Below are 13,341 nucleotides of genomic sequence, written 5' to 3' on the forward strand. Positions count from 1 at the left end.
ATGGGAACTGTCCGTAACATATAGCTCGAAGCCTTTGTGGCTTTAACATTTGACAAAAGCATATCCACTGCATGGGGGGGCCGGGGGGGCGGGGGAAAAGTCAATGTGGAGTTCGAAAGGTTTTAAGGAAATAATTCTTTCTCACTCTGCAGTTCTTCATCTTAAAAACCTATATTTCATAACAGCCTGTCATGGGTTTTGTGTAAATAACCAAGGAGATCATCTCAATTTATGCCATGCCTGCTCCTTGGTGTCCTAAGGCAGTCAAATTTGAAACTCCAGCTTTGGATTTTCAGTGTGGAAAATGCATAACAAAATGTGCCGACAGCATTGATCCCAGTTACATGGTGCGGGTGTCTGGCACATTGGCATAGCTGTGTCATCATTTACCCTCATCCACCCCAAATGTATTTTGATCACCTCTGCTAAAACAGCATCTCCTGAAAAAAATGTTTAGTTAAAACACTGAAAAGGAATGAAAAACACATAGGAGTTACTGGGAATTGGATTAGAAGATGTTCATTATGACTCACAGTTATATTGATTTTGATGAAATTTAAGATAAAATTAGAATTTATATTAGCTGGTTTTCAGAATACAAATCTTTCTTTAAATGCTCATTCCTGCAGGTCTAGAAACGCTTTTTCGTAATTCCTGCTTTGGGTTTTGGGAACCGTATCTCAATCATTTTCCCTCTCTCTACTAATTTTGGTATCACTCTCATTCTTAAAAAAAAAAAGAAAAAAGATTTCATTTTGAGCAAATTTGTAAATGGCCCTGATGTGTTCTACAATTTAGTCAATTACTGTTTCAGCCTGCAAACCTCCAGGGAAACGGAACATACATGGCCTGAAGGTAGGAATTTCAATAATCGTTTCATTAAACTTAGATGGATTTGCAATGCTGTGTTCCACTTATTGAAATGTCAAACAAAATGGTACTTTCTGAGCTTTGACAAGCAGATTTTTTAAAAACGTTGTGGAGGAAAGATTCCTTCCGTATGGTGTTGACTGTGCTATCAGAATAAGTTGTGTGGTTTATCAGTGACTGAAATTTGTTTCTTTTCTTGCTTTTGTTATCTCTCTCTTGCTTTCTCTCTCTGAAATAAGGTGCTCCTCCTCCTTCTGGTGCCCCATTCAGACACCAGAGTTGTGCAGGAGCTGTGCTCTTGGGCTGTGCCAACGATCTGTAACAAAGAAAGAGGATCATATTAATTTTGACGTACTTAATCTATACTGGTTTAAGCATAGCCCAAACATTGTGCAATATTTATGTTTTAACTTGCATTTTATCGATACGCATCTGTGTAATGTTACATGAATCTCAAATTACGAACGATACACAGTTGTGCAGAGTATATCTCAGCCTTTCTGGTGACATATTAGACAAATGTAATTGATATATTACTGCAAAATGGTCACACAGGGGAGGGGAGGAATGAGCAAGATGTATTTAATAGGAATGAAATGAAAGCCTTATTGTGTGCCTGTTCTTGATTGTATTACTTAACCAAGCATTTCAAATGCAGAGTGAATAAAAGAGCATGATTCCTTGATAACACAATGTGGTAACCTACATAGAGGGTGGCTTTCTACCATGGGCAACTAGCTAATTAACCTTCCTAGAGAAAATAGGAAATTCATGGCAAATTAAAGGTTAATTAGAACCATGTCCTCGGAATAGAAACAACTGATAAAGATTCCTTTCCTGCCTGCAGGTAAATACGCGAGCAGGGTCTGCTAACAATAGTGGCGCAGCCGTCCCGGACTCCCTTCCAAGCAATAGGTAAGAATTGAAGGGAAGAGTGTGCATGCGTTTTATTAAAGCAGAACCCGAGAAGTGATTTCTGCATAGTAATTAACAGGAGCAAATAAGGAAATGCCAGATAACTTCAGGGGGATTTGGTTGACCAGTTTTCAGCAAGGTTTTGTGGCTTGTCGAAAGCAATGTTAAGTCTTTGAGGCTGTTGTGCCTTTCGACAACCTATTTCTTTGAGGCGCTCTCTGCACAGTTGCCCCAGTCCAGAACTTAGCATGCTCTGTAGTGGGCATACAGACACCCTGTGTTTATGGTTGTTTCACATTAGGCAGTTGCAGGGGCAGACGGGGTTTTTATTCTCCTATGTGATTAATACTAGTTGTCTTTACATGGATTGCAGTGTAGGAAATCAGGCAGGCAGTTTGATACATTGCACAGTGATTGTGGGCAAGGACCTCGCAGACCAGATTTCAAGACCCTTCCTAGCCATTGACTTATTGGGTTCTGAGCAGCTCATCTCTTTTCAGCCTCTGTAAATTGGGAATGTTAGTGACCCAACGAGTGAAGTCTTGTGAATCAAGCAACTTAAAGACTAGGCCTGGGAAATATATTGCCCAGGACCAGTATGAGGAGGAGATATATCACTGGTGAAACCGCCACCACTTCTGAGTCCCTCTGCTAGTGACTTCCTCCAGCAAACGTTGCTAGCTGAAGGACTCAGGACCAGTGGCAGTTTCACCAGCAATATATCACTGAGTGTAATCGCCATCCCACTCTGCCCTCATACTGCACAGAGGGAGAAGCGCTGATACAACTTGTTCCTCCCTCTTCTCAGCCAAGCAACTAAAGGATCCCCCAGCCCAGCACAAGCTCCTACACAAGTGAAGGAAGCACCTCATCCCCAGCAGAACCTCACAAAGGATCCCCGATGTTCTCCCTGCTTCTCTGCGAGCAGGGAGAGCACAGGGGATGGCTCTTCTGGGGATTGAGAGCCTTCCTGCGCCCCAGCTGAGCCATACAAACAACCTGCCTTGTCCCAGCCCACTAGGTGTGGGGTGAAACCGCCTTAGCTCCCATGGTGAGAGCTGTGGCAATTTCACCCGGTGCCTGACAGGCTGAGGCCAATGCGGTTTATTTTTTCAACATCGCGGTATATTGCCAGACCGCGATGTTTGGCTGATGGTATATCATGATGCTGAAAAGCTGATATTGCCCAGCCCTGTTAAAGACACTGCACTTTAAGTTTCCTATATTATAGTGGACTGTTCCTGTCCCATTTTGGAATACTATGTGATACAGAACAATACTGTTCTGCTGTTATCTTCTCTTGTCAGTCAAGTGGCTATCCTTGCTTGAGGGGGGAAATTCAGAGGTGTTCTATATCAGCTGAAGACAACAGCTATAGCAAGATCCATGGCCAGTTGATTTTAGCAATAGGCAGAAGAAAGGGTGGATCTTGGTAAAGGAGAAACAGAAAGGCTGCAGGATATGGGCACAGCTTGGATATGGTGGGCCAAAGGAAAGGGAAGAGACAAAGATGGATCCAGTTTTGCAAGCCTACGGAAAGGATAGGGCTACCTCAGAGAAATAGAGGAGAGGACTGTAAAGGTTATATGTTTCGTCTTCTGCTTCAGAACATTTCTGTCTCATTGAGAGTTCTGCAAGATTATGATGGGCCAGAAGTTCAAGGGGTGATGGACAGAACAATTGGTTTTGTTTTGTGTAAAGGTGGTTAAAGAATTGACAATGAGTGAAGCCTTGCAGTGCCAGGGAGAAATACTAAAGAAGAATTAAAGCAAGCAGCTGAGGCCTGAGACCTGCAGGAATCCTCTAATTCAAGGGTAGCCAATGTGCTGCCCTCCAGATGTTGGACTACAGTTCCCATTAGCCCAAACCAACATGACCAATGGTTAGGGATAATGGGAATTGTAGTCCAAGGATTCCATGTTGGTTACTCCTGCTCTGTTGCAGAAATGAAAGAAGAGGAGTCACTGAAGAATATATAAGGAAAGGCTTGCGAGAGAGAATGATTCTTCTGTTACCTGTTTCCATTAGGAAATGCAAGGAAAGAACTTTGTCCGTTACCTCAGCTAAATGCCACAGTACCCTAACCCAGGGGAGGTCATTCTGTGCTGTATGTGAAACCTGCATTGGTCTAGAGTTGGAATCAAAACTATTGCCTACCGAAAGGAGAAGGATTATCAGCAAAGTATTAGGATTGTATTATTACAAAATTATTAAAGCTTATTAAGTCATATTAAAGCAAGTCCCTTCCCCCCATCTGTGGTCAGTTGTTTTCTTCACATGCTTTAAGCTGGTTCTGAAAGTACCCTGCAAGCAGTGCCTTCTGTAGAAGCCGACATCTAATGGGGCAGTTAATTGACTTTCATTTTCCAAAACCTGCCTGCATTAGGAATGACTGTTTTGAAGTCATTGACAGCCTGCCTCTGTTTCATGTTCACAAAACAGTTGGTTGCAAGAGATGACAAGATCAGTATACTTTTCATTTGGCAAAGTTTCTTTAAAGTAGTCCAGCAGACAAGAGGCTTATTAAAGAACAAAGATACCATATACATGTTTTTAATTTCAGTCAACATGATCGATGATAAGACACTCATGCCTGTCAAGAATACAGCTGCATTCACACAATTGAATCCTGGCTTAATAAGAATATGCACCTGTATACAGCCTGTGTGCAGCCCCTTTGCTCCTTCTTTGCTACTCACTTCATGAGGAGAGGAAAAACAAATCAAGAAGTCACAGCTGATCATACCTTTCTGTTGCATGTGAACTTGGAGCTTCCAAATGAAACAGTAGAACATGAGCCTCTTAATCTCAGGGTCATGTGTTCAAGCCCCATGTTGGGCAAAGATTCCTGCATTGCAGGGGGTTTGGACTAGATGACCCTCATGGTCCCTTCCAACCCTTCCAACAATTCTATGATCCTATGGAAACTCTCCAAGCAAAATGGCTTATTTCGTGATCTCAAGTCATGATTTGTAAGGCAACTAAAATATGGCTTACAACTGCAGCTTCCTGGTCTATTTTGCCCTCCATGCAAATGGAGAAGCAAAGCAAGAATGAAAGAGCTGTGTGTAGCTGCAGCCTGCACATTCATATCCTGGCTTATTAAGTGTCTGGTGCATTTAGAGGTACATATGCACTAATTACATCTCATTGCATTTTTAACTTTTTGGGGGGTCGTGATAAAGCAGGAGATGTCCTTGCTTAAGCCCAATTGAAATGAATGGGAGGCTGTGCAAAAGCACCTCTTTGTTCATGCACAGCTGACATTCATTTCAATGAGTCTCGTGCACAAGAACTTCCTACTGGACTGTGACCCTAGGCCAGGGCAGTCCAACTTTTAATATCAAGTGGGCTGCAATAGGACTTCAACATGGAACCCACAGGCCACACACTGCCTTGTTGGGTGGGGAAAACAAGGCCCAAATTTGACCCCCTCCCATCCCTTGCACTGCCTTCTCAAAGCCGGCTAAGCAAGGCACAGGGCTTTGGGAAAGAGATGCAAGGCTCTGGCAGAGTCCTAGAACCCTTTCACCTCCTTCCCAAAGCTAAGAAACCTCTAACTAGGCTTTGGGAAGGAGGCCGAAGGACACTTTGACCCTGTCACAGCCCTCACAATTCCTTCTCAAAGCCCAGTTTCTCGCTTACTTGGCTTTGTTACACAAAGGGTTGGGGGGCATCAAATGTTGCTGAGGGCCATCAAATAAGGCTTTGAGGGGGGCCCTTGGGCCAAGCATTGGACTACCCTGCCCTGCACCATCCTGTTCTACAGTCTTCTGTGGATGTCAGTTATCAAAGAATAACCAGTTAAAATTGCATTCAAAGCATCAGTGGTTAGAACTGGTTGACATGTTTATTCTGTCAACAGCTACGAGTGGCATTCCCATTTTATAGATCTAGAACTAATCCAGAGATTTGAAACGAGTGGCTCCCAAGTCCAACTTTCTGTCCTTTGCACCACTCTGGCTTTACCACTGCTCTTTCCCCGCACTTGTTTTCTCTCTGCAACCCTACCATTTCATCATGAAAGTTCAGTTTTTTTGGAAATCTGAATGTTGAGAGGAGAAATGAAATGAAAAAAAGTAAAACTGTGATAATTAATTCTAGGCTAATTCTAGGCTGAGTTCACACGGCTGTGATTATAGGCAGATGTAATGCTAAGTAGTGTTATACTTTTTTAGTTGGGTATGAGTTGCATTTCCATTCAATAAAGTGCACTGATACAATCACTAAAAATACCTTTTTTGTCCTTCTTGATTGTGCAGTTTGAAGAAGTCTTCTGCAGAACTGAAGAAAATATTAGCTAATGGCCAGGTAGGTGTATTGGATGGGCTTGTTCATGAATGTCTTGTGTTTTAGGGTAGCCTCAGAGATGCTTACTGCTCACTTATCAGTAATGTGGTCTTTTAATAAAGTAGAGGAGAAGCTGTGAAAGGGCTCGTATTGTGGAGGCGCCTCTGTCCTGATTGATTTGGATTGACACACCAATTTGCTTTGCCTTTCTCAAAATGCACTAATCAGATTTAGCTCCAAATAGATTGAAGCGCCTTTCGCATCCGTCGTTCTGCTGCTACCTCAATTTAGGGGAAGAAAACTTAATCAATTTTGAATAGCAAATAGGATTCCTGGCTTGTTAGATCTTTGCATATAGGTTTAAGGCACACACACACTGCCAGTTGATGAAGAGTGGAGGTAGTAGTAGAAGTACGTTGTGCCATGTTATTTTGAGCTCTGTGTTAGTTATCAGTTTGCTCTGTAAAGGGGGCAGAAATCTGTAGAAGGCTTCCTTGCCTTCCCCTGGCACCTGCAATTGAATGCAGTAGCCTCACAATTGATGGGCAAATGGACACTTCAGGGCAAGTCCTTCCTGGCCAGTTTTGATTCAAATAGGCGGGAAGGCCCAAAGTAGCATAATGACTTTAAATATACCCCACTAAATGGAAGTACCTGCAAGGCAGCAGGATCTTTCAATAGCAACATAAATAAGTTTTAATGTTTGTCATGGTGAAAGCCCTTTGATAGCCTTGGAGGCAGGCACCTGTCCACAGCGATCAAGCTTGCCTATTAGACACTATTGACTGAGACATCTGTGTCACTGCAAATAAAAGACTCTTATTGATTTTCTTAACTGCTGTTCACTTCCCTTCCATGTTTCGAAGGCTGAAATCTTAATTATCTCAGATGCGTATTCAGTGCCTTCACACAGTGACCTCTCCAAGCCTCATTGGCATTTCATGAATCAAGTAGTTGTAGTTGAGCGTGTCAAGAAGATAAAAGCTGGTCTTCACGCTTGTCCTTCAGCGGCTCACCTGTAACATTGTGCTCTTAATAGATGAGAATGGTCCCGCTAGTGTCACCTGCACTGCAGCCTTGCTTATTTGTGATCAGAATTGTTTAAATAAAACTTAGGAATATGGATTTCAGTTCTTCTTTTTTTAAGTCCAGGCTGTGACTCTTGCCTGAAATATAGCAAAGGGGCTTTATAAAAATAAAATACATGCCTACTGTTTTTACCCACCCTCGGCATTTGATTTAATCTTTCACAAATGCTTTTCTGTAATAAATGTTTAAGGTTCCTGGGGTAGAGGAGGAGAAAAAGGTGTCATTAAGGAAGAAGTGGCTTACCGTAAATATTCTGTCTGAGAACGGAAGTATTTTTAATATTCTTGATGGAATGTGGAGGATTTTAAATACTTGATGGGGAAAGAAAATGACCCTTGTAGATGACTTTGGGAAGCCCAAGCATGCAAAGAGTTCTTGGGAATTTAGGAATATAAAGACCTGCATAGTTTTCAAACTCTGGGCATTATCCATACCCCTTTAGTGTTATATAATGTTTTAAAAATAAGTGAATGAAGGGCTGTTGTTATAGATGAATAATTGTATCTTTAATTTACTTAGATGCTTATGGTGACCATCAGTTCTTTTGAAATGTTGTGCACCGGAAGTTCCCCCCATCATTTCAGCAGAGCAGTCAGATCTAAAGGGGTGGAGGTGTAGACATTCTCTCCTCCAACCCTGCTGCCAATTGAAGCAAATGAGAAAGCAACCTTGCACAAGGAAACATGGACCGGGCTCTGCACTGAGGGGTGGTTGGTGGTGGGAGTCATGGATATCCATTCCAAGTCTAGCCTGTTTAAGTTCTCTTGATGTCAGTGAAATCAGAACATTCTTAACTGGGGGGAGGGGAGAGAATTAATGTCAAGTTCCCTAACATTGTGTGGTCTTGTTGCTTTTACTGACTGTATTTGATTCAGAGACACGACATGGGAAGTTTCTTTGGTTATAACTTCTAAGGTTGTTGTTTTTTGTTTTGTTTTTTAACAATTTGGTGGTTTAAGCTATACTTTAGTATAGCTGTAGTACAGTGGATAATTCTTTGTTTCTTTTTCCTTTTTTTGCACCTTCTGCTTGAAAGCATTAATAAAGACATTTTTCCCTGATAGCCTCCACTTAGATTTAATAAGGAATTCATATTAATCATTAAAAGAAAGGGGACACGATTCTTCAAGATAATCAAATATTGACAGGTTAGAAATAGCTTTCTGCCTAGGTTCATTGATATAGGTTATGTGATATAAATATTTATTTCTTTTCTGTCACTCAGAGAAAATGCCGCCAATTGATTCAGCATTGATGTAGTGTCAACAGTTCATAAGAAACATTTGACTGGCTTGTGTTTTCCGATTAGTCTCTGCTCTATAAAGTGGGATTTACTAAATCTCTTCAATTGTCTGCTCATAGAGTGTGACTGCTTTCTGAAGCCATTAGAGCTTCGATTGGTACAGAGGAGGCATAGCTTATAGGGCCGGACTTCTGCTAGAGCTTTACGTATCAAATAAGGATTAATTGAGCATTTTTGCTTCTAATGATTTATAAGAGATGCATGCTGCTTCTCTCCAGGACAGCAGATATAAACAAAGAATGTTTTGTTTGCTGATCCGTAATTGGATACTCTTTTACTTGCCATTAGTTCTATTAACATTGGCAGCCAATCAAGGTTGTTTCAGAAAAGTTAGTATTTCAGAACCTGCTATGAAGTTGTAGTTATGATTTTATTGAGGCTTCCCACTTCGTAATTATCACTGATAAATTACCAGGTATCTATAGGAATGTCTCTCTGAGTTGATCAATTGGATTTTACATCAGTAAAGTAGGGTATCCTTTGGCATCCTGATAATGTCTAGATGTTTTGGCTTACAACTCCCATCAGCCCCAGCCAGTACAATGATGATCACTCCATGCTGGCTGGGGCTGATGTGAGTTGCTGTCGAAAACATCTGGAGTTTATCAGGTTTGCAATGATATACCATGGTGATGTATTTGAGCCTCCAAACCAAGATGACCTGTGTTAGGCCTCTTGTTCTCATCAAGGAGTATGTCAGACTAATTTGGAATTGGGGACTCCTTGGGAGAAAAAACCTTTTATTAAACAGGAGAAACATTCTTTGGACAGCCAGAGGAAGTCTGGTTGCTCTGTCAGTCAACCCTCAGGCTTGTGGGTGCTGCTACTGAATGCTAGGTCAGTTTTAAATAAGGTCTCCCTCATCCATGACCTGTTGCTGGATGAGGAAGTCAACCTGGTTTGTATTACTGAGATCTGGGTGGGTGAGCAGGGTGGCGTTGGTATCTTTCTGTTGTGCCCACCTGACTACTCAGTGTGGCAACTTAGTGCGGCATCAGAGCAGGCTTGAGGGTCAGGCAGAGGGTCCCACTATAGTCTATAGTAATTTGTTCTTTGTCTGCAGGCTCCCTGTCGACTTGAATGGATTTTCATTTTGTATTTTTATGTTATGAACTGCCCTGTGATCTTCAGATGAGGGGTGGCATGCAAATTTAATGAATGAATGAATGAATGAATGAATGAAGTCTTGTGATGGGCACTCAGGAAACATTAGGGTCTCTGTTGGTTTACTATATTAAATAATAATAATAATAATAATAATAATAATAATAATAATAATAATACCTCCCAGCCTGAGCTGACAGATGTGGTCTTGGATGTGGCATGAGGACCCCCAGGTTGTTGGTCCTGCGGAAGTCAACATTCACGATGAGGCTTCTAAGTCTGGGGTTGCTCATAACCTCATAGCTTTGCATGACAGCAGTGGGGCTGTCCCAACATGTCATCAGCCTGACACATGTCGCCAGCCACACTCTGGCAGGAAGAGGGTCATCTGAGAGGAGGATTATAGCATTAGCTGCTTGTGTGGTCAGATCACCTCCTGTTGAGTTTTAGACTTTCAGTTGCTTTCCTCATCTGCAGTGGTAGGGAGCCTATTAGAATGGCCTGCCCTTGGAGACTGATGGATCCAGTTGGTTTTCCGATGACTCTGGGGGATTTTTTGGCTGGCAGCCCTATCAAAACCTGGCTCAGCTGTGGAATGCAGCCAGCTCAAGCCACAGAACACTGTCATCATTAAGGGTCACAGTAAACAGGTGTGTAGCTCAGAGTTGCTTTAATGGACCTCCCAATGGGTTGTGGCCCACTTTGGGGTGGGGTAGGGAAATGCAGTTTGGATTTATTTTACTCTGGCTTCTAAATGCATCTGGCCATCCTTGGGCACAGTTTACATTTTGAAGAATATGCGCACTCTAGGTTGGTGGTTCTCAAAGGGTCTGACACGCCATACTGGTATAGCAGGAGAGGATGGCAAGTGGCGGGAAGATTCAAGGACAATAAGTATTATATTTTGGGAATGATTCATGTTCTTATATAGCTGCATTATTTTATACTTTCTGGATGTCTCATGATCCTATTATATAGTAGTTGTGTTCTATGTTAAAAATCAAGCACTGCTAGGAGTTGTTTTTGTTTTCCAATGTATTACCAATAAAAAATTGGTGTGGCGCTAGCAGATTTTTATTCTGAAAGTGTGGCCCAGAGAAGGAAGTTTGAGAACGAATGCTCAAGGTAGCAGTCATGGGAAGCAATAAACTCTTTTTAAAATAGGTGACTTGGCCAAACACAGGTTAAATGAAATGGAGTGAAGAAACACTCCTGCAAAACTCCCAGTACAGTTGTGCTTGTGAAACCTTTACTGGTCCTTCCTGAATCAAAGCTTGTATAATTAAGCAACAAAACTGCTACTCCCCAAAGGACATTTGCAGCGATGCAAATCTGAAGTGTTTCTTTTCCGATGTCTCTGTACAAAGGTAGATTAAAGTAACTGACCTACATCAGAATTCATCGGGGGAACTTTTACAGTGTAAGTCCATTGAAATGATTGGCAATTGCTGTTCAGGAGAAGTTTGTGTAGATAGTACCCCTCATTTGTATTTACTTGGATCATAGTGTGCCCATTTCTCCGGGGCAAGAAATCCTTCAGAGACACTTAAGTTCATGAGCCTAGGTGGTATTTTCTTTTAGGTTTTTCTTAGTCATACCTTTTATGAGGAAACACTTTCGGGAAAGGTAGAATTTCTCAAAATGTTCTTCCCTTCTTGGTCTGCTTATGTTGAAAGGGGAAAAAACCATTCAGTAAAAAATCCCATAGCATAAACCTTAATTTTGATTCATGGTTGGCCATTGGGTATTAATTAATTTCAATATATTAAGCTTGCTGCAACAAACTAAACAAGCAATTTATATGAAGTCTACTTTTGTGCCATTGTGCTTCTGATGATCACAGATTGCCCAAGTTTAGACCTGCACATTTATAGAAATAAGAAATACTTTCTTGGATTAGATTATCACTGAATTGTTGTGCATCAGAGAACATTTTAAGCTTGGCTTTTGTTGCCTTCAAGAAGATTAGTTTTGAATATTTTATCTTAGCATGCAGTTTGCTTCTAAAATCCACTTTCTGCAGCTGAAAGCATGCTGAAATATTTTTCCCAACAAAACCTGTGTGTTAGGATTATATCTCTCATGATAAGGGTCTACTTGTTATAGTACATCTGTGAAACTACCTTTATTTTCACTGGTGCTCGTGCATCTCTAGTAATTTGCGGAACTGTCTTCTGGACACAATACCAGGTGCTGGATTGGTACATGTGGATACAGTGGGGTTGATCTCTTAACATCTGCTTAGTGAAAACATCTGCTTAGTGAAAAATGTTATCAGGGTAGGAGGGAGGAGTTTGCTGTTGGGTAGGAATGCCTGGATCTGCAGCTGACTCTCAGTCTCTTAACTGGTTTGTGTTCTACAAATTTTGGAAACTACTTATTTTGTGATCTCAGGTTGACCAAGATGCCATCCTTGGAACAAGTTCAAACATCTTTTTTTGATGGCTCTTCACCAGTTCTAGAACTAAATTGTAGGTGGACTCCAGTGACAGGTTCCTGGCCACATTTAATGTCAGTGTTGGCTTGGTTTGCAGTCAAGACCTCTTTTCTCCTCTCCATATCTGTGATCTGCTCCTCTTGAGCTATGTTATCATTCCATTTTGACACCTTTTATCAAACTTTAATGAAATGACCCAGGCAAACAAATTGTCATTAAACTTTCCATCACTTTGTCCCTTGGTATTGTCTTTTATAAATTGGACAGCAAATGTTGTATTGATCTCCTCGTTCTTGCAGCTGAACTTGAAATGACCCAGACGGCTGGTTGTTTATGGCCTAGAGTTGCTTTTCCTTGACACTTCCATCCACGGCATGACATCTCTTTTGTTTTTCTTTCTTTCTCGTGGAGATGAATGAACAAGACATACGGTATCGAGACATCCTCGGTCATGGCAATGGAGGAACCGTCTACAAGTGAGTGTTTGCCCCCTCCCTTTTCTTCTTTTTGCTCTCAAATTTTGGGAAAGAGAAGGCAGTGGTTCCCCCCCCCCTTCTCTAGGAATGTGTCATGAGGTGTCTGGCCTTTATTCTTCCTCTGTGAAGCGCTGATTGTATTTAATGTTTCTAGGAGTTGCCATAACTACCTTAGATCTTGAAAAATGGCCCCTGTTTTTATGTATCTTGTTTGGTATTGTCTGAATCCCAGGCGGATGTGGAAAGTAGCTACTGTACTCTGAAAATGCTATTTCTGGAGTGTTGTCACTCTTGCTTCTACTGAGTAAATAAACTGAGGTGGAACATCAGAACACCCCATATACAAGTGGCCTGGCATACCCATAACACTAGGCTATGGTTTGTTTAGCCTAATTATAGTTTGTTTGAACGTGTGAACCAAACCCAGCTGACTAATGATGGTTTGATTTCTGCCAAAAGAAACCATAATGTGAAGCTATGGTTTAATGTTGGATTATAAACCATGGTTTGTTTTAACAATGGTTTGGAGCCAACAGCCTTCCTTGGACATGGTTTATTTGACCCCATCTTAGATGCTTGCCAAGCTGAAAAAGCATGATGTAAGAGCAGGTGGAAAACAAATCAAGCTTTGAAGAAACTGACCATGACTTGTTTGCTCATCTGTGAAACAAGTCATATTTCGAACAAACCATGGATTAGTATTGTGAACACAGCCAGTTTATTATTTTTAGTGTTTCATATATTGTTAGACAGTAGGGTTGCAACAAGCAAAATGACAAAGTTATTTGTACAATGCAGAATCAAGCTAATGGAACTTCTTGCTATCACAAGCATAAATGGCTTTAGAACTGGATTAG

At 41.4% G+C, this 13,341-nt stretch overlaps 1 protein-coding gene across 8 annotated transcripts in view; it reads left to right on the forward strand.

Moving 5' to 3' along the window:
- The window catches only part of MAP2K5 (mitogen-activated protein kinase kinase 5), a 125,623-nt gene that overhangs the window by 15,075 nt on the left and 97,207 nt on the right, over positions 1 to 13,341 (forward strand). For 5 of the 8 annotated variants that reach the window (XR_008327616.1, XM_053366219.1, XM_053366224.1 and 2 more), the window contains exons 5-8: positions 815 to 855; positions 1,718 to 1,784; positions 6,038 to 6,096; positions 12,420 to 12,484. Coding sequence is in view for 7 of the 8 variants with exons in the window: in XM_053366219.1 (XP_053222194.1) it covers positions 815 to 855; positions 1,718 to 1,784; positions 6,038 to 6,096; positions 12,420 to 12,484 (232 nt within the window). In the remaining variant the exon portion in view is untranslated. Of the gene's footprint in view, positions 1 to 814; positions 856 to 1,717; positions 1,786 to 6,037; positions 6,097 to 12,419; positions 12,485 to 13,341 lie in introns of all 8 variants that reach the window. The other 3 variants (XM_053366220.1, XM_053366225.1, XM_053366223.1) reach the window with 1 other exon arrangement.

This window comes from Podarcis raffonei, chromosome 14 (assembly GCF_027172205.1).
Source record: "Podarcis raffonei isolate rPodRaf1 chromosome 14, rPodRaf1.pri, whole genome shotgun sequence".
NCBI lineage: Eukaryota > Metazoa > Chordata > Lepidosauria > Squamata > Lacertidae > Podarcis > Podarcis raffonei.